At 37.0% G+C, this 22567-nt stretch overlaps 1 protein-coding gene across 6 annotated transcripts in view; it reads left to right on the forward strand.

Annotated features, from left to right (window-relative positions):
• The first annotated feature begins 2140 nt into the window (after positions 1-2140).
• SNRK (SNF related kinase) overlaps positions 2141-22567 on the forward strand; it is a 45668-nt gene continuing 25241 nt past the window's right edge. Inside the window, exons 1-4 of one of the 6 annotated variants that reach the window (XM_058180147.1) lie at positions 2141-2455; positions 7285-7374; positions 8796-9477; positions 22337-22478. In XM_058180147.1, coding sequence (XP_058036130.1) covers positions 8889-9477; positions 22337-22478 — 731 coding nt within the window. In that variant the 5' untranslated portion in view covers positions 2141-2455; positions 7285-7374; positions 8796-8888. Of the gene's footprint in view, positions 2456-3024; positions 3136-7284; positions 7375-8795; positions 9478-22336; positions 22479-22567 lie in introns of those variants that run through there. The other 5 variants (XM_058180150.1, XM_058180148.1, XM_058180149.1 and 2 more) reach the window with 5 other exon arrangements.

Consider the following 22567-nt stretch of genomic DNA (forward strand, 5'->3'; position numbering starts at 1 on the left):
AATATCATTAGTGCTAGAAGGGAGCGGGACTTGCTCAATATCCAACAAAATGGATATCCATTCAACCTTAACAAAAAGTGTCTGACCACTCAACCCAATACAGCACAACCAACACAAGCCCTAAAAATAATAACACTGCCAGACATCAAGAACATCTCAAAAACCACCAATAGACTACTACAACCACAGACTACTACAATGCAGAAAGCCAACTAAAGCCTTCAAAACATCCTAAGTAAACCAAAAGACCTAGCAGCCCCAGAAGAAAAAACACTAGTCATCTACAACATATAATGTAATGACTGCATGAGCCACTATGTGTGCCACTATGTATGGCAGAAGATGGGGAGAAAATGTTCACTAGCAATCAGAAGACATGATGAAACCTCTTTGATTTCACAATATATGGGGAAGCTTAACCATAGTTTCATTTGGGAAACTGACCATCCTAGACCAAGCCAAGTCCAAAAACATTAAGGAATTTCTAGAAGCATGGCATTCTGACAAATCAGTCATTAATAGACACATAGACGTAAACAACATCTACATACCATGGAAAAGAGACAATCAACAAGCCAAAAGAGAACATGAAGATCAAAATACCTCCTCACCAGCACTCAATATGCAGACAACCATAGATTAACTCCAAGATTAACATCAGATCAACAATCATATAAATAACATCCCAATCAAGGAACTGCCAAGGAAGCCAACAGTAAACAGCCCAACCAAAGAACATCTAAGATCACCTCCACCAATACAGATAGGGCAAGCCACTAGAACTATGATGGTGAACCTATGGTACGTGTGCCCAAAGTGGGGCATGGGGCCATGTTGCCCTGGCACATGCGGTGTCGCCCATTCCTCTTCCAGGTTTCTGGCATGCATGTGTGCACAATGATCAGCCGGCCTTTTTGCATGCGGCAGTGCCGGAAACTGAAAGAGCTGGTCTTCTGTTTTCCCACGTAAGCATGCACGCCGGCCAGCTGATTGTTGCATGCACATGCATGCCAGAAACCCAGAAGAGTAGCTGGCTGAAATCAGAAGCTCAGTAGCTGAAACCGGAAGTTCATTTTCGGGTACACGCATGCACCCTGGGCAGCTCCTCTTCCGGATTTTGGCCCAGATACACATGTGCTCCATTTTCAGCACTCAGTACCGAAAAGGTTTGCCAACACTACAGGTTTTGGCAGTGTTGTAGTTACCGGACCACCTTCTCCACCCTGGTTTGGCTTCTACATGTATATATCATGGAAGAAAGACTGGTGATTCCCATTTTTAGGAGCAAGAGGGGTTGAAGTTTACAGGCTCTGTTTTTCAGATGGGATCTCTCTGAACCTCTTCCTGGAAATTCATTTGACCTCCAACCCACTGATCAGTTAGCAAAAAACTAAAATGTTTCAAAAAGCCTATGGAGTTTGACTTGACACCACTGATTTATTGGTCTGTATATGTTGAGCAGTTTTATTTTTATTTTTAGTTACTGATTTAATTGTTTGATTGATTACCTTATTGTTTTTATGTTGCTCTGTAAACCATCTAGACTCCTTCTTATTGCAGAGGGTATAAATTTAACAAGTAAATAAATATTTGGGCGAACATATAAGAAGCAAACCTTTGTAAGAAAAGCTTAACTAAAAACTATCCTAATATATAATTATGCCAAGCTTAAAAGTATTTTAAATATTTAAAAGTTTTAAAAGAGATTGACCAGCAACTAGCCTCCTGCCACATTCTATTAAAAACAAAAAGCTCTGGCACTCCTTATCTAATTAATTAATTCGTAATAAACTGCCATTTATGACAATGAATCCCTCACTAATGAACATTGAAATTTAACATTTCACCGATAACCATGCAATCTGGTTTCCGGTCTATCTTTAACTTCCTCAGTATGTACACAAACTAAGTGGACCGTGAGCTTAAACCTTCGTTTATGATCTAGACCAACCGCTGCGCTTATGATCAGCAGCTTACCTCACTCGGCGGAGGTGCGGAAAGAAAAAGCCGCAGAAACCGAACTCCCCCATTGGCTACTCTCGGATGGCGCCTCCCTCCTAGGACGCACGCGCATTTCCTTTGCTCTGCCGAGGCCCCTCCTTATCCTGCGTTTCCTTTCCCGCTACCGTCCTCGGACTACGAGCTGTTGTTGTCAGTACGTTTCGTCGCCTGCTGTGGGACGCAAGAAGCGCGAGCGCAGTCCGTTGGGCTCACAGTCTTCGGAACTTAAAGGACAGGGGTGCGGGCCACGAGAAGCAGAGCGGTCGGCTGACCTCTGTAGTGGCCCGCTGGCGCTTCTTCACTAAGGAGGCCGATCTGCAGTCTTCTACTCGGTATGGTTGTAGGCGGCGAACACTGAAGTCGAACCTCCGCTTTCCATGCAGGCAGCGGCGGGTGGGAAGTCGAGGCCGCGACAAAAGGAAAGCCTGCCACCGTCAATAGAATAGAACCGAGAGTAAGTTGGTAAGGGCGGGGTACGAGACAGATCCAGTTTGGCCTTCTCTTTCTGAGGCCTATGGGGGCAGGTGCCGGTAAAGAAAGAGTAGTCATTGGGGATGGAAAACGTGAGTACCCCAGAAGCTCGCCGTCATTCCCGAAGGCCGAACTCCGGGTCGCCTCGAAAACTCTGTCGTTACGGGTTCCTGTAATTCTGTGACAAACATGCACACTCCTCGCGTTCCCCTTTTGCAGTAGATGGGCGAGGCGAGGAAATACGTATGTGTACGAGACACGGAGAGAGACGGAATGCGGGGAGGAGGAGGAGGCTCTTCGCATGTAATTGTAGTGTCCCCGAGAAGCATGCATAGTGGGTTAAAATTCGTTTATTGTTTGCAGTTGTCAGCATTGCAAAAAGCAGACGTTAAGATACATGAATGAGGGGAAGGTGAAATTGAGTTTAACCTTTTGTCCCCTTGCCATCGCTAGCGTTTTTATTTCTATTTTCTTCCCCCAATTCCCTATAGTCCAAGGAACATCATTCTTCCCCCCCCCCCCCCCGCCCCTTCAACTGCTGTGCATTCGTCCGGCTTAGGTGGCAGATAAGACATTCATATATTCGAACTGCAGACCTATTTGGGTGATGACAGTGCATCTTATTTCTGCAAGGTTGATAGAGAGCCAACAGGTTTGTTCAGAGTAAGCATAGCAGTCTTTATTTTTCTTGTAGTGCATGCACAGAGCTCTTTTCTATGGAAGTGCCTATGTAGTGTTGTCATGCCAAAAACACATTATGAGTTGATGATCTCTTTGGCAAATAGCCATTTCTCTAAGCTGCATCAATTTGTTTTATTTGACATAGGCATCAAACCTGTGGAATGTCTTTTCTTATTCCCTTTATTATTAATCGAAACAGATAGATGAAAGCATAAAACAGCCTTTTTATAGTTTAGACTGCTTATATCTATTATTGATTGTAAAGAAAATTATATTAACTGGAATGTAATAATTATTTAATATCAATATTTTAATGTGCAATGTACAATGAATTCTGTATACATTAATATCTTATTCTTTGAACATATGCTTGAAATATTTCTTGAAATAAAAAAATATCTTGTAGCTTAGATTTTAAAGCTTACTTACTTTTTTAGAAGTTAAAAACATTTATTTAACAAAAGGTAGTTAGTTGGATTAACTATGTTCTCCTACAGTTGGCTAATATAGATCAAAGGATAGGAGACAACTGTTTAAAGCCTGCCCTCTAGTGCAATCACACATACCTATATAAGATTATTTTTTATATATCATTTATGAGAAATCACAGGAGTCAACAGTTGATATAGAGAAGTGGAACAAAATAGGGATTTGGCACAGTACATATGGTTCTGAAACTGTTAAACCTGCTTGGAAAATGATATTCTTTTAGGAATGTAAGGTTTCAGAAGGAAAAAATGTAATACAACTTAAACAAAAATTGGCTTTTTTTTGTAACTGCCAGCTGTAATGATTGTGTTGTATGGCCTTCCACACTGATAGTTTCTCATCAGAAATGCACAGTTTGGCTTAGCTTATTTAGATAGTATAATTAGAAAGTATATAGCAGACCTAACTGAACATAGTATTTTTTTACAATGTTTAATTTTTTAGAGTATGTAATGAATGTGTTTGTGTATGTGTGTTTGTGTATAGTCTGTGTGTATGCTTATATATGTACTGCTCTAATGAAATCTATAAAGCGGAAAAGATCTATTCATTTGCCCTGTACCATATGTAACTATAATACTAATGTTTTGGATTTTTTTAAAAAATAAAAGTTAATTTGATACATGGTGACTGTCAAAAAAACATTTACTGAAATATTTAGGTGACCAGATGATATAAAAGTACTTTTTTGTTTGTTACATAGAATATACTTTTTTATTATTCAGTGTAAAAGATCACAGTTTATTTCTCTTTTATGTGGACTTGTTATTCAGAGAACACTTTAAGACAAGTTTGTCTAACTTCATTTAACTCAACAATTGCACTTCTGGTGCACTGGCAACATTTTCTGGATGCCATTTCAGTTGCATGCTCCTTAATACTGTGGACGTCTCTTTTCATATATTTACAGATACCAAATAAATATAGCATTTGTTTGATCATTCTTCCTTGACAAATTCTTTCATAATAATTGTTTTCCCATTTTATTGACCTGCTGTTTTAGAATAGAATTTATTTAGCTTTATTAGATTATTGCAAGTGTGATATGTTTGGTTTCCTCGTAGCACTAACATAAAGCTCAGTACTATTTAGTAAAATAGTAAATACAGTATTTTATTTATTTCTAATATACTCAGTGTTTCATTGAAGTGGCCTCCTGTTCTCCTTCAAACAATTTTCCTACGAATACAACAGCATAATAACATGTATTTTAAAATGATTTCATTGGTGTTCTGTGCAGTTTGTAGCAGTATTTTAATCAACTGGAAATAAAAATTTAAAAATGTAATATAGAAAAATTCACTTTCAGTGTAGATGAAAAACTCTTTCAATTGAGTCAAGAGCCATAGAGAAGTATAATGGTTTTTATTATAGTAGAGATAGCACAAAATTTCTAGAAAATTCCTATTCCATCTTATTTTAAAAGAGAACATTGTTTCTACAGCTCTAGATTCTTATATTTTTAAAACATTAACAGGAAGAAGGGTCAAAATTGCAGCACTAAAAAGGTTAACTTCGTTGGTCATTTTGCACTAATTAATCTCCTGGCCCATGGGTGCTCATCCTTTATGGGAAGTAGCTTTAGAAAAATATGTGTGCAGGAAAGCCAGATCAGGAAGGGCTTAAGCCTTAGCCAATGTCATAACATGATCCAAGTGTATATCCTCCCCTAACCTCAGTTATAGCTCTCTGCGTGCATATGTATCTTTGTCTATGTGTTGTTTCAGTATACAAACATATACATATACGTGTGTATTGTTGGCATCATGGATATCTGGTAAAACACCTGGACTGGAATGTGCTGTGGACCTCAAGCATGCAGTTCTTACCATGTGCTGTGAAGAAGTTATTAAATTTGTTGGTTGCTTCTTTTAACTGACTTGATATGGTCTTAGAGGCATACTTAAATCTTTGACTGCTTAGAAGATTAATACATTAAAAATAATGGAATACTTATATAAATAACTTGAACAAAGTAATTAAAAAGGATATGCATACTTGTAAAGGTATTGTTAAATTTTGTGTCTGTAATATAGTTTTATAAGTAATTCCCATTATAGCTGGACCACATTTTAAAAATCTATGTTTTATTAATTAATGGTTCCTACAACTCTGAAAAAAAGCTCCCCATCTTCTAGTTCATGAGTGTCAAACTTGCCACGTTACTTTGCCATCATGTGATATTTTGTGATGTTTTTTCCTTTCGTGAAGCTGAGGTGGACATGGCCAGCATGTGTGATGCATCCAGTCCACAGACTACCAGTTTGACACCCCTGTTCTAGTTAATGATTGTCCACTAATTTTTTTGGGGGAGCGGGATGGGTGGGTTGAAAGCATAAAACTTATTGAAAGCATGCTAATATTTCAACTCTGGCAGAATTGTTCCTTTTTTTTTTTTTGGTCTGTTTCTATGATTTTAGAATGTCTCAGACCTAACACTGAATTAAATAATTGACTATGCTCCAAGAAATTCCAAAGCTTTACCATTTAGAATTTTTCTGAAGTTTTATCACTACAAAGAATATCTGAAGCTCTTAACCTTCAAAATTTGTATAGACTGATCTTAATGTGAGGATAAATATTTGAATTTCTCTTTGGCAGAGATGTTATTTGTAATATGTATTATTTTTTCTTGATTCTGATTAAAAGTATATAAAAGACAAAATCAGCAATAGAAAATATTGGGAATAAGAAAGAAATTGGTCCCATTCAGAGATATCATCAAAAATATCTGTGTCTCTTGGCTTCTAGTATTTCCTAAAAAGATACATTTGGACAGATATCAAAGATAAAGCCAGATCTACTTCTCCAGGAATACATTCCCATAATGTTTATGTCCCATGTATTCACCATTGTAGAGCATTGTATACTAAAGGCAAAGGTACAGGATAATAGAATTAAATATTCAGTTCCCAAATATTTTTAAAAAATAAGGAAAGTTTGTTGTAGAATTAGAACAAAACCATTAAAATTAGAATATAAAATGTTAATAATAATTACTAGGAATGTGCAACATATGTCATGATTACTAGAACTTTAGCATCTTTTGCTCAATGTAGGGAAGTTCCTGTTTTGGTACAGAAAAGAATGAAATATTAATTTTGTCCTTCATGCATTCAATTCAGATTTTATATATGCTCTAAGGCTGTGATGGCAAAACCCATGGCACGCATGCCACAGGTGGCATGTGGAGCCATATATGTGGGCATGTGAGTGTTGCCCTAGCTCAGCTCCATGACGCATGTGTATGCTAGCCATGCTTTTCGGGCTTTCCAGACCTACCGGAAGTCAGAAAAAGGGCTGTTTCTGGCCTCTTGCAGGGGGAGGCCATTTTAGCCCTCCCCAGGCTCCTAGAAAGTCTCTGGACTTTCTGGAGAGGGTGAAAAACAAGCCTACCGGGCCCACCATGCCATCACGTGCCAAAAGCGGGGGGAGCATGGAGGGGTCACACACGCATGCGTTGGGGGGATGGGGCGCATTGAATTATGGGGGTCAGCGCGCAAGCGACCTCCCCCACACTCCCCTTGCTTTGGTATGTGATGGCAAAAAGGTTAGCCATCGCTACTCTAAGGGTATACTCTTAATAATATTTATAATTTAAGATTTTTTTAATAGATGGATTAAAAGATGGATTTTTTTCAGCAGATGGATCTTCTAAAAATATGAAGAAAACTTGCAACTTGATGATCAAAGCATAACTAAAATGTTACCTTTGAAAAGGGCATTGCCAAGGTTAGTAGACTCCCAACATTCAATATAGATTTTGTTTCATTTGGAAATTTGTCTTAGTCGTCACAATGATATAAACATTTTGTACATAATTCTAATATGGCTCCTCAACTGACAATGTACCATTAAAAATATTTATTTTCTTCTCAGACAATAACAAAAGTTTATGACCTATTCCAGTTCTCTTTGAGAAAGGACAGGATTAAAGTGGGAAAAAAGAGATAGGCCAGGTCAAGCTGTTGAGCTGAATTTTTCTAACCTGGTATTAGCAGGATGCTGCAATTTTGTTTTATTTTTGTTAACTTTTACTTTAATCATGGTTGATAATATATTGCACATCTTTCTTGGAAAGGCCTTGGCTGTATAATTTTGACTGTATTATTACTGATAGTCCATTTTCCATTTTTTTTTTTAAAAAGTTAATATATAATTAACTTAGATATGATAAGCATTGACATCTAAATATAACAATTGTGTCATGAATCAGGCTTTCTAGTAATTTCTGTATATCTCATAGTTCTTATATTATAACCCCATCGTTTCTGTGTATGTATATGTATATGTATATATGTATAAAGAGACAGAGGTACAAAAAAGTACGCATGCAAATGGTTGGTATCTAAAGAGGAGATAATATGGAAATAAGCAAAAAGTATAATTACAGGTAATCCTCCACTTACATCTATTCATTTAGTGACTGTTTGAAGTTACAATAGCACTAAAAAAAATCATTTTTTCACACTCCTTGCAGCATCCTCATGGCCACATAATCAAAATTTGAATGTATGGCAATTGGTTCATATTTATAATTATTGCAATGTTCCAGGGTCATATTATCTTTTGCAACCTTCTGACAAGCAAAGTTAATTGGGAAATCATAACTTAAGAACCGTGTAACTTACTTAACTGGAGTAATTCACTTAACAGTGGTGGCAAGAATTATAAAATGGGGCAAATTCTCTTAACTGTCTTGCTTAACCACAGAAATTTTGGGCTCAATTGTGGTTGTAAGTTGAGAACTACCTGTATGGTGCTTTGTTATTCTCTCTCTATACTCTGTTGCTATAAAAGAGTTTAAAAGAGATATCTTTTACTAATATTTTCAGCAGCTCCCTCAGATTTCTTACTTAATTTGTTTTAAATTCAGGAAATAGGAGTCTCTTAACATTTTTGTGGAATTGGCTTTCCCCCCTTATTTTCTTTAATTCTAAAGTGCATAATTTGATGATTCAACTACTTTGAGTGTTAGATAAACCTTGTCTATGTATCTGTTATTTCTAGAGTGACCAACCTAAATTATTCAAATTTCTTTCAAGAAAATTTTTTTATAGCAGGTTCTTTCACATACAAAGTCCAACTTTTATAAGAGAGAAATGTTTTTCTAAATGTACATTCTATAATAATTTTATTTCTGATTTTTTTAGATGGCAGCGAAGATGAGTTGTGCATCTATTTCAGAAATCATTATATGAAAAGACACAAGTTTTAGAAAGTGTCGGCATTACTACTCGCAGAGTATGGCAGGTTTTAAACGAGGATATGATGGAAAAATTGCTGGATTGTATGATTTGGATAAAACCCTAGGCAGAGGTCATTTTGCTGTAGTGAAGCTTGCCCGACATGTATTTACAGGTGAAAAAGTGGCAGTAAAAGTAATTGACAAGACCAAGTTAGATACTCTTGCCACAGGACATCTTTTTCAAGAAGTCAGATGTATGAAACTAGTGCAACATCCTAATATTGTTCGTCTATATGAAGTTATTGACACTCAGACCAAACTTTATCTGATCTTAGAACTTGGTGATGGAGGAGATATGTTTGATTACATCATGAAACATGAAGAAGGTCTTAATGAAGATCTGGCAAAGAAATATTTTGCTCAGATTGTTCATGCTATATCCTATTGCCATAAACTGCATGTCGTTCACAGAGACTTAAAACCAGAAAATGTTGTCTTTTTTGAAAAACAAGGACTTGTGAAATTAACTGATTTTGGATTTAGCAACAAATTTCAACCCGGGAAAAAACTTACAACAAGTTGTGGCTCTCTTGCATATTCTGCTCCTGAAATTTTACTTGGCGATGAATACGATGCTCCTGCAGTAGGTAAGTTAATGAATTATTAAATAAACCCTTAATTGCTATATTTTTGTGTTCAAATGAACTATTATTAAAAAATTATTCAGTGTTTCCCAATTTATGTCATCCATAAATCTAAGCCTAAGCCTAAAAATAGAATTTTGAAAGTTGCAGTTCTAAGTTCTTGAGGATACCTTGTTATAAAAGGGTGGATTTAAATATTATGCATTTTAAAAGGTTTTTGCATCCTTTCATTTTTTAATCTAGTGGTAAAGGCAAGCAAACAGGTATTGTCCAGATACTTTGGAACTCTGAATGCACTTAAGCTTCAACTAGTATGATTGGCAAATTTCAAACAATTGCAAACTATTCCTGTTATTTCAATGAGTCAAAATTTATGACCACAATTGAGCCCAAAATGTATGTTGTTAGTGATATATTTATTAAGAGAGTTTTGCTTCACTTTATAACCTTTCTAGCCACAGTTGTTAAGTGAATCACTATAGTTATTAAGTTAATAACCAGGTTGTTAAATGAATCTGGTTTCTCTATTGACTTTGCTTATTAGAAGCTGTTCATACGACCCCAGGACATTGCAACCATTATAAATATGAACCAGTTGCCAAGCATCTGAATTTTGATCATGTGACTAACTGAAATAGTTGTAAGTGTGAAAAATGATCATAAGTCATTTTTCAGTGCCATTGTAACTTTGAACGGTCACTAAAACTGTTGTAAGTCGACTACCTGTAATACCAGGTTGAAAGCTGACAGAACATTATATGATTATATTATTTTGAATAGACTGTTCTATTTACAGTGGGTGCTAGATAATATCCACTTCATATGTAATGTAATACAGTACAAGTACTTACATTGTATTCCAGAATTGTTTGAATTGTATTGACGGTACAGAAAACTGCATTTATCTAACATCATCTTAACTAGTATGAACAAATAATCATGTTTCCACTCACAGTACAGTTGTCCAAATACTTGCATTAGGAGGACAACATAAAGTATTGTTGTTACTGACTTCTCATAGTTGCATTTATTTGGAAGTAGCCTCTTGTTTTCAGCAAAATGTCTTCTTCAGATGTTGATATCATGTCATTATGGCTCTTGCTGTTGTGACTGACTATTGTAGAGTTTTCAAACTGTGCCCCCCCATTAAAACTTTGAACAAGAGGAACAAAGGTGAAAAAAGGGGTGTGTCTACAGCAACCTTTCCAAGGTTAAATGGAAAAGCAAAGTTCTCATGAAAAACATGTCTGCAATTTTATGGATCAGGGTTTGTTTGTTTTAAATTAATGTAATTAATTAATTTATTTATTTATTTATTAAATTTTTATACCGCCCTTCTCCCGAAGGACTCCCAGTCCTTAAAATCCCAGTGTTTTATTACACACACACACACACACACACACACACACACACACACACACAGAGCCTAGTTACATCCCATTTCTATTTGATAATCAGAAATATTTTAATCCATATGCTATTGAGATAATTCATCTTAAAATAGTTGGTTCGCAGCTTTTGTCTTCTTTCCCAGATTTAGTTTAAGGGCTGCGATGCAACCTTTGTATTATCAATCCTTGAATCAGTCCATTGTGAATTGTAATTGCTTCATGAAATTATAACTTCATTCAGGGTTCCAGATAGGATCATTTTTCAAATAACAAAACACATAACATATAACAAAACACAACACAAATAAAGGACTGACTTCCAAGTTTATATCAAAGGCCTATGAGGTTCACAATTGCTCAAATCCATATATATAGATCTGATTTCCTGAACATGAAAAAAGAATGATTATAATAATAATTTGTTTCAATGAGTAGCTAAAACAGTTATAATTCTACTATAATGACAGATATTTCCTCTCTAAATGTATAAATCTATAGTGTTTTTTCCTTTGAACCCCACAATTTAATTGATTTCTTGAATTTCTGTGTTTTTTCTATATGTTACTAATTTCCTTTAGTACAAGTAGTATTATCGGTAGAACAACATTACGCTTATCATATTTTTCGGTGAATAAGACGTACCTTTCCCCCCCCAAAAGAGGGTGAAAATCTGGGTGCGTTTTATACACCGAATGTAGCCCCACCCACCCCGCCGCCCCTCATCCTTCAGAGGTTGTCAGCCTCTGTGCGTCACATTTTCCGGGGGTTTCAGGCAGCGGGGATCCTCACATTGCCAAAAATGAGCATTGCATTTTCGGTCTCCGCACGCTGGGAGATAGGTGGCTGAAATGGTTAGGGTGCTGTTTGGAACTGGCCGAAACCCCCCACTGCTGTGTTTTTATGAGGACGTGCAGCTCTGCTAATTGCATCGGGGTGGACAACACGATGCATGGAGGCGATGCTCTTGTGAAGTGGGCGCTTCTGTGTGAGAGGTGTAAGGCTCGGTGGCTCGTCACCCAGCCTGCCCCTTCTCCTGATGACCCAGGCTGAGGGCAGTCTGCTTCTGCTCCTGGCTTGGGACACGGATCTGGCCAGGAGAAAAGAGAAAGTGTGACTGCGGAAAAAGGAGGAGGAGGAGGGTGCGCGTCTCTGCAAATTGTTTCAGGGAATTGAGGAAAATGCCGGAAAATGCAATGCATGGAAGCAATGCTCTTTTTCCTCCCCAATTGCCCGAAGCAATTCGCAAAGCCACGCACCCACCTCCTCCTTTTTCGCAGTCTCACTTTCTCTTTCCTCCTGGTCAGATCCATGTCCCGGACCAGGAGCAGAAGCAGCCAGCTACCTTCAGCCTGGGTCATCTGGCCAGGAGGAAAGAGAAAATGAGACTGCAGAAAAGGAGGAGGAGGGGGTGTGGCTTTACAAATTGCTTCGGGCAGTTGGGGGAGGAAAAAGAGCATTGCCTCCATGCATTGCATTTTCCAACGTTTTCCTCTTCAATTCTCCGAACCAATTTTCAGAGCCGCGCGCCCTCCTCCTTTTCTGCAGTCTCACTTTCTCTTTCCTCCTGGCCAGATCTGCATCCTAGACCAGGAGCAGAAGCTGACTGCCCTCAGCCTGGGTCGTCTGGAGAAGGGCAGGCTGGGCAGCAAGCCACCTAGCCTTACACCTCTTGTGCAGGAGCGCCCGCTTCGCAAGAGCATCGCCTCCATGCATCACATTTTCCTCCCCAATGCAATAGGCAGAGCCGCGCGTCCTCATGAAAACGGTCTTGCATCTTCAAGGAACTGGTGGCTTGCTGGGCACTGTCCAGGAGGTGTAAGGCAAGGCGCTGCCACCCAAAAACTGTTGCTGCAATATTTGCTGCCTGGAACCGCCCGAAAAAATGATGCTTTTTCTTTGCCTCTGCATATCCGATTTTTGGAACTGGGGAGGTAGCGGAGATCGCGGCAACAGTGTTTTTGGGTGGCAGCGCCTTGCCTTTTGCCCCCTGCTCAGCACCTGCTTCACCAAGCAAGTCCCAACCTCCACACTTCCCCAGGCCGCTTCCGGAATCAGGATCTGACCTAGGCAGCAAAGGTGCAGGGAGCTTGCTGGGAAGCCCGGCACTGTGTTTATGAGATGGTAGTGTCCAGGAGGACTGAAGTGCTAGGTAGGAAGATGGGGCATTTTGAGAGGTGAGCCTTCGGTGCCAAGTCCCACTTCTGCCCCCATGAAAATCATCCCCCCCCAAACACTCTACCCACTCCAGTTAAATAGAGTGATAGGATTTGTTTTAAATTGATAAAAAGATCTGTGCTACTCATTATCAAAATCCGAATGGAAGTGAGGACGCCGCTGAGCCTGATGCTGGTAGGCAGAGGCAGAATTCTTTTTTTCTTGTTTTCCTCCCCCAAAATTAAGGTGTGTCTTATACTCCGGTGCATCTTGTACATCGAAAAATATGGTAATTCTTACAAACCAAGTACTGTGCAACAGTTAAACAGAAAATCCTTTACTAAAGTAGTAATTCCCCTACACATAAAAGGAAATGGAAAGGAAAGAGAGAGTATATAGAATATATAATCAAAGTAGACAGAGAAGAAATAGTTGCTGGGAAAATGTTACATGAAAATTTAGTAATAACTGTGAAATTGATTTACAATTAAAAGTTCTATTTTGCTTTCATGTGGCCATTGTGAGAAGTATTTTGGTTGGCCATGTGACTTCAAAGTTTTCCTATTATAAGTAGAAAGCTAATGGGGGTCTAAAGGATAACATAAAAAAGATAAAGTTTTTCTGAAAATGCCCTGACATTTAGCCTGAGACTAATATAGTTAAAAGTTAATATACTGAATAAGACAAATAAAAATTTGTTTGACACTCCTAATGTTAGCAATAAATATGGAGGTGAAGAAATTGGTATGTTCTTGAGATGTTTTGACCATGGCTGTTAAGATACCCACACAGTTTCATACAGTTATCTTAATCTATCCATTTCAATTTGGTCTACTTTTTGACTGCAAATCATAAACATAACCATAAGAAAATGATAGTCAACCATGAAACGTGATAACTAAAATATGCTAGAATACATTAAAATCAAATAAAAGGAATGGGCAAAATTTATTTGAATTTGACAAAAATAAGAGGTTAAGAACATTTAATGAAATCATCTATCTGTTTAGCGATTACTTCAATGAAGCTGGCCAGCCTCCATAATCAAATCTTGTCAAAAACTATTAAATATTGTATGAATCAGGCCAAAGTAGCTCCTCTTTGAAGAACAGTTCCAAAACTAAATTGACAAGCTTCTTGGACGAGAAGAGAAATGTTTTCAAAGGAAAAAAGCGAGAAAGTCCAGTTGCCTTTTGGGAGAAAAACCACATTTGGGACCATCATGATCTGGATGATTGAAAATCTCCATGGACACAAGAGTTCCAACTTTTTTTTGATCAGAAGCAGAAATAAGGCATTATAAAAAAGAATGTTAAAAATCTTCTATATATTTGTTAGAAAATGGACAGATAAACCTAATCTTTTAATTAGCTGTCTAGAGTTTTTGTAATACATTATTAGGAAGTCCCATTAAAAAAGAAAGTAGGGATTTTGACTAATAAATTACTAAGTAAATTGTATACAGTTGGCAAGATTGATTTGTGATATGCATATCTGACAGTGATAAAAAATGTTTCTTGTTTGAAATGTTTCATGTGAATTTTTAATATATGTCATGTCTGGAGATGGCATCTGTTACTGTCAAAACTTTAACTTTTTCTGGAAGATCATTAAAAAGTTATGATCTGATGATAAATAATTTGGATAAATTTGGCCTGTACTAATTATTTCAAGCTACATAAAGTTACTAGTATCTTATATAATTAATCTTATTATGCAGATAATTTTTCCATGTTATTTTTCAAAAAATCATGTGGATTTATAGGAGACTCCCATGATTTACAGATCTTTCCTGCAGTACCACTCCTTGTCACCTGGAGATTGTATTATATTATAATAAATTATTCTGCAGATAATTTTTCTGTGATATTTGAAGAAGAAGAAAAATAGCATTTCTTAAAAGAAATCAGCATGGCTGCATAAAAGACTCTCTGACAAATTGAAAGACAAAAAGGACAGTTATAAAAAGTGGAAAGAGGGGCAAATAACTAAGGCAGAATATCAGCAAAGAGCCTGAGCCAGTAAAGATGAAGTGAGGAAAGGCTCATAAGGCTCACAATGAAAAAAGACTTGCGACAAATAACAAAAAAAGCTTCTTCCAACATGTTAAAAACAACAAAAAGGTCAAACAATTGGTCCATTGCTGGGAGAAAGCGGCAAGAAAGTGACAAGCAACAGGGAGAAACAGAACTACTTAACTTGTTTTTTGTATCTGTCTTCACACAAAGGGAAAAAACAGTCCAACCTATCAAAAACAGTACCACAAAAAACAGATTAGGAACACAAGTTAAAATAGGGAAGAAAATGGTAAGTGAACACCAGCCTATCCTAGACAAGTTGAAATCACCAGGACCTGATGGATTACACCCCAAGGTTCTGAAGGAACTGGCAGACGTGATCTCAGAACCACTGAACAATATCTTTCAAAGATCCTGGAGCACCGGTGAACTGCCAGAGGACTGGAAAAGAGCTGATGTAGACAAGAAAAACAAAATGCACAGGTACAGTATATGTGGTACCTTGCTCAATAGTAGTAACTGTGAGAGGGATCTTGGAGTCCTAGTGGATAACCATTTAGATATGAGCCAGCAGTGTGTAGCAGCTGCCAAAAAATCCAACACAGTTCTGGGCTGCATAAACAAAGGGATGGAATCAAGATCACGTGAAGTGTTAATACCACTTTATAATGCTCAGGTAAGGCCACATTTGGAATACTGCATTCAGTTTTGGTTATCACGATGTAAAAAGATATGGAGACTCTAGAAAGAGTGCAGAGAAGAACAAAAAAGATGATTAGGGGACTGGAGGCTAACACATGAAGAACAGTTGCAGGAACTGGGTATGTCTAGTTTAATGAAAAGAAGGACTAGGGGAGACATGATAGCAGTGTTCCAATATCCCAGGGACTGCCACAAAGAAGAGAGAGTCAAGCTATTCTCCAAAGCACCTGAGGTTAGGACAAGAAGCAATGTGTAGAAACTAATCAAGGAGAGAAGCAACTTCGAACTAAGGAGAAATTTCCTGACAGAACAATTACCGTATTTTCTGGACAATAAGATGCACTTTTTTGTCTCCCAAAAGGGGACAAAAATGTTTCTGCATCTTATAGACTGAATATTGCTGAAGCCCCGCCCACCCGCCAGCCATTTTTTTTGGCTCCGCATGCCCTGTTTCCGGGTCTTTTTCCAGCCTTTTTCAGGCCTTTTTTTGGCCCATTTTCGAGGCTTTATTCAGCCTCTTTTCAAGCCTTTTTTGGCCTGGTTTGGATGTGGGGGGTTGACCCATTTCAGGGGCTTTTTTTTGACCTGTTTTTTCAGAAAAAATGGGCCGGAAAAAGCCTCGAAATGGCTGGAAAAAGCCTTAAAAACAGCCTGAAAAAAGCCTCAAAAACGGCCTGAAAAAAGCCTAAAAAATGGGCCCCAATGCCCCAAAAATGAGCTGCAAAAAGCCTCAAAAATGGCCCAAAAAACCTCAAAAATGGCCTGAAAAAAGCCTCAAAATTGGTCGAAAAAGCCTCAAAAATGGCCTGAAAAAAGCCTCAAAAATGGGCCCCAAAACCCCCAAAAATGAGCTGCAAAAAGCCTCAAAAATGGGCCCAAAAAGCCCCAAAAATGAGCCGCAAAAAACCTCGAAAATGGGCCCAAAAAAAGGAGGCCAAAAACTTTTGGCTGTTGTTTTTCTCTTATAAATTTAAGTGTGTCTTATAGTCAAGTGCGTCTTTAGTCTGAAAAATACAGTAATGAGTGGAAAACTTGCCTCCAACACTGGAGGTTTTTAAGAAGATGTTGGATAACCATTGGTCTGAAGTGGTGTAGGATTTCCTGCCTAACCACTGAGTTGGACTAGAAGACCTCCAAGGTCCCTTCCAACTCTGTTATTCTATTCTAAAGAAGATACAGATTAATATAAGAGTCCCATAAAATTTGTATTAACGGAACTTTTATGTAATACCAGTACTACTCCCAGGCACCAGGAGTTCTCTTTATATTATAGTAGTGCTTACTCCTATATGCTGACAAAAATATCTTCGTAGCTAGTTCAACAGATATATCTGATAAATGTTACAGGTAATTAATTTCTAAGACTTATTAAAAGATTCTTCAGAGAAGGCAGCTGACTTCGCAGCAAAGCAGTGTGGATGAGTGGCAGCTCAATGAAGTCCCGCCAATTTCTATAGTCTAAGACAGGGGTAGTCAACCTTTTAATACCTACTACCCACTTTTGTATCTCTGTTAGTAGTAAAATTTTCTAACCGCCCACCGGTTCCACAGTAATGCGCCATGTATCATCGTCTGCGCATGCCTTGCACATTGTGGATTGGGGTTGGGGGCGCTGGCTACCAGCTCTGCTTGTTTGTTACAGCTGGGTGGTGTGGGGGGAGATGCACAAGCTATTCTGGGTTGAGGCTCTTTTGTTTGCAGTTGCACTATAGCGCCATTTAGTTTCACTTACGTAACGTGACCTAAACTTATGCGCGGGCGATACAAATAGTATATTTTCAGAAATTTAAATTATAACAGGGAATTCTGTGAAAACCTAATGAAAATGATTTTAAATAATGCTATGAAAATTTTTTAAAAAGTCAATTAAATTAAAAAAAAAGGAAAGTGCTTCAGTACTGCCCACCATAAAAGTGGAACGTTCACTAGTGGGCGGTAGGGACCAGGTTGACTACCACTGGTCTAGGGGCTCTAAGGGGCCGAAAGTCACCCTGTAGGGGTGATGAAGGTAGAGAGGATACTTCAGTGGTCATGAGGAGAGTGCATTCTCCTTGACTGACCTGAAGAAAACCCCTTGAACCGGCAGAAGAAAAGATGGCCATTATGGCTGAACAGAAGCTGTGAAGACAGCTGAAACGGAAAAGAAAAAAGGAAACATCCTGTAACAGTGTGCTCAGTCTGGGTAAGAATTCTTCTGACTTTTGCTGTGGGATTTTTCCTAAAGTACCCCCGTTGGAAAATTGGATTCAACAGAGGTAAATAGCGGCGACTAAAGATCTGGAGCTACTGTCAGATTTGGAAAAGAAAGAAAAGAAATTGAAGCCAGAAATTTTAAAAATTTAAAACAGACTGGATTGGTTAGCTTTTCAAAAATTAAATTGTTTCAAAATTCTTGATTATTCTCTTACTACAACCTTGACTTGAACTTTGGGAAATTACTGGAAAATATTTTTATTCGGAGACATTTTATTTGCAGTAAAAGCGGCTGGAATACACTAAACACCTGCAAACTGATTATACTTGGTACTGGGAGACAAACTGTGAAAACATTCAACTTTTAGAACCTTGAGGATTATAAATATGCTGGACAGTGTGAGAGTGTGAAACAGCTTGTAGTTTTGAAATGAAGTGAAGACTGTTAAGAGACTAATTAATGGAGTGATTGTGTGAACTGTTCTAATATTGTCTATCTTGGTGTGATATAACTGGGACATTGGAATTTTGATAAATTACTGAGTAAAATTTTAAATTTATTAAAATAAGGCAAAATGGGACTGCAATGTCTTACTAAAAGAAATATTATTGACGCTCCAAAGTACACAGGAAATAATGATAAGGAACCATAGAAAGATAAAAGAATTGATACATGATATAGTTGTGAGACCAGAAAATAATGACCAAAAGACATTGAACAACAAACATGAAATTCAGGAAACAGAAAATAAAATAGAAAGAACAGAAGAAAGAACAGGGGAGGGAAAATGACAAATGATACAAAGATAAAAAAGAGACAGTCAAAGATGAAATAGAAATGGTGAATTACACTTTAAGAGATCAAAAGTTAGAAAGGGATACACAGAAAGATACACCTGAAGTGAAAAAAAGATCATTGAAAGGTCTATTGAAGGTTCAAAAGAGTGAAGAAGCAGCAGAGATAGAAGAAATATGTAGATCAAACACGAACGAGAAGAAAATACAAGATCCCATGGGAGGAGTATACGAAATGTGCCAAGAAGTCAACAAGAGTTGAGATATGAAAAAGGGCAAGAGATGAGGGATAAGTGCAAAATACTGCTTAATGCAGGAGCTACACCATTCAGAATTATTATAAAGATAGAAATTAGAAATGGAGAAAAGATTACTTTTTTAATTTTTGAACTATTCTATTAATGGGTATAAAATAGCAGCAGAAGTTAGAAATCTAGATGTGTAAACAGATGAAAAAGGCGGGGCTAGATGAATCACAAATTGGAATTAAGATTGCCGGGAGAAATATCAACAACCCCAGATATGCAGATGATACCACTCCTAATGGCAGAAAGTGAAGAGGAGCTAAAGAGCCTCTTGATGCAGGTGAAAGAAGAGAGCGCAAAAGTTGGCTTGAAACTCAACATTAGGAAAACTAAGATCTGGCCCTCTCAATTTGTGGCAGATGGATGGGGAAGAAATGGAGGTAGTGACATTTTATTTTTCTGGGCTCCAAGATCATCACAGATGGGTGCTACAGCCAAGAAATTAAAAGACGCTTGCTTCTGGGATGGAAAGCTATGGCAAATCTAGACAGCATATTAAAAAGCAGAGACATCACCTGCCAACAAAAGTGTGTATAGTCAAAGCTACGGTTTTCCCAGTTGCAATGTATGGCTGTGAAAGTTGGACCATAAGAAAGGCTGAGCGCCAAAGAATTGAGGCCTTTGAACTCTGGTGCTGGAGAAGACTTCTGCGAGTCCCTTGGATTGCAAGGCGATCAAACTGGTCAGTCCTAGAGATCAACCCTGACTGCTCTTTAGAAGGTCAGATGCTGAAGATCAAACTCAAATACTTTTAACACCTAATGAGAAGGAAGGACTCACTGGGGAAGAGCCTAATGCTGGGAATGATTGCGGCCAAAAGAAGAAGGGGACGGCAGAGAATGTGGTTGCTGGATGGTGTCACTGAAGCAGTCTGCGTGAGCCTAAATGGACCCCGGAGGATAGTAGAGGACAGGAAGGCCTGGAAGAACATTATCCATGGGGTCATGATGGATCAGACACAACTTCGCAACTAACAACAACAACAAAGATGAAGTAATTTGTGTCATTGAATAATGAACATTGAATAATTAAGATAAGTAAACCTTATGATTAGTTGGAAGTTAATGGTTATAAATGTGATTTTTACTTGATGGTTATAATGTTTGATATTATTAATGGATTATAGATAAAAGTGAACAGAGGGTCTAATTAAATAACGCAAAATTTTCAACAAGGATAAGTGAAGATGAATAGGTATTGACAATAATAGTTACAACTACTGTGTGTATAAGTTTTACTCTCTGTATTCAATAGAGATTGTAGAGATTGTACATTTGTACATTTCTATATTGTGAATATAGAAATCTTATACATAACCAAGAAAACTGTACAATAAAAAATAATAATAACAAAAAAAGATTCTTCTCATGAATATGAAGAAATATGTATAATTTAATCATTTTTATTTCTGTTTTTAGAAATTAGTAACTGAGAAAGTATAGTATGCCTCCTTTGTTATGATGCAACTATATTAAAAAAGACAGTTTGTTTTTACTGATTGTCTTTCTAAATCATAACATTTCTTCCATTAAACAACAATTTATTAATTCTTTAAGGATTCATTTTGAAATGCATTGGCTGACAGTTTTGTTTGGCATTCTTTTCAAAATAAAACAATAGCATTTTTAATAATCTGCACAACAAAATCCACAGTAAATTTTGGGGCCCTCTGCTTACTAAATTTGTGACAAGCATTAAAGAGGCAATCAGTGACGAAGTTTGGTTTCCATAGCAGTGACTTGATGTTATGTAAGGAGTAAGGAAGTTGCATGTATTTGCCTGGTTGTCATGGCTCTGAGAATTTGAGAAAGAACAACTTTCACAATTTGAGTGTTTCAGAAGCATTTGAAAATAGCAAATGTTAACCAGAAGCTCTAAATCTTCATTAATTACAATTCCATATTGCATATTGTATACATATTTAAGACTTTCTTTAAATGAAGTATTACATATTAAAATCACTGATGTTCCTAATATTTTTGTAGTCTCAATCAGATCCATTGTTTATAGGGATATTTAACAGAATAAAAAATCTGTTTTTCATAAATACTTGGATTCCTGATACTGCTCCAAACTTTTCTGGAAGTTCTATTGCCTGATTGTTTGCTAATGGCAGCAACCAATCTAAAAATAATGAAAATCATCTAGCAATGAAAATTTTAAAAATGAATGCTAAGTGAGATAGAGAAATATTGAGAAAGTTTCTGGGTACCTTTTAAAATGGTATTTCTTTGTTTGTTTCCTGCTTAATAATAAATATACAAAGAATTTTTTTTCTGTATAATTTTTGATTTGATTAATGTGAAATTGTATTTCCAAATGGTCACAATTATTTTAGTTAAAGCAAAGCTCTTATCATTTTTTCTTTTCAATTATAATCTGAAAGAAATCATAGGAGATAAATAACACCATCCAATCAATAGGAAAGACTTTCACTTTAGATGTTTTAAGTTTTGTCCTGCATTTTAATGAATAAATGGACCTGCCTGTTAATAGGCTAGACTGCTGATCCATCTGACGTAAACTTTTCTATTAGTTGTGCTTTATAACAGGAAGACTTTTTTACAAATCAGCATTTTAATTCTATTCAAATGCACTATACATGGCCTATAAAATATCCAAATCAGAAAATACAGAAAAAAGAGAAAGAAAACAAACATAAAGAAGGTTTATTCAGCATTCATACAAAAAGGCTTACAGAAGTCTTCAATGTTGTAAAATTTAACAGTAGGCATATATAAAATTTTAGAAAATTGTAGGCTCCCATAGAAAAAGCTCCTACACAAACAATTTCAGGATCTCTAGGTCTACATATGCAGTAAGACTGTCCCAGTTGTCAATGCTTAATTAACTAAATAATATAGTGAACAGCTAGTTCTCATTTAGTAACTGACTCAGTAAGTAACTATTCACAAATATGATGATAATCAACAGTACTAAACAGTAATAAAAATAATTTACTGAATAATGAGTACCATTATGCTCAAATTTCTGCACCTGAAAACACATACTGGAATGACAGTAACACTGGCATTGTTGATTGCTATCACAGTCTCTCTCCCTCTCCCTCTCCTCCCTATCTGTCATATGGTTTACTTAGGGATCATGTTACTGGAACCAATTGCAGTTGCTAAATAAGGACTAACTTAAAAATTAAAATGGAATTTCATGAAAGTGCATAGAAAAATTCCAGCCCTTATCTAGTTAGTTACGATCTTGTAAATTCTTACTAATTAATGTGTTTGTTCAAATGGTAAATAAATACTTACTGTCTTGAAGTTTAAAATTCATTATGTTTTGCCAGATATATGGAGTCTGGGAGTTATTCTTTACATGTTGGTATGTGGACAACCACCTTTTCAAGAAGCAAATGATAGTGAAACTTTGACTATGATAATGGATTGTAAATACACAGTACCATCTCGGGTGTCCAAAGAATGTAAAGAGTAAGTAACTGATTCTATAAAATGCCTTGTAATTAAAAGCATTATGCCAGTAAATTAAATATGGGCAGTAAATACAGTGGTGAAGACTG

The sequence above is a fragment of the Ahaetulla prasina genome, chromosome 4 (assembly GCF_028640845.1).
Source record: "Ahaetulla prasina isolate Xishuangbanna chromosome 4, ASM2864084v1, whole genome shotgun sequence".
NCBI classification, from domain to species: Eukaryota; Metazoa; Chordata; class Lepidosauria; order Squamata; family Colubridae; genus Ahaetulla; species Ahaetulla prasina.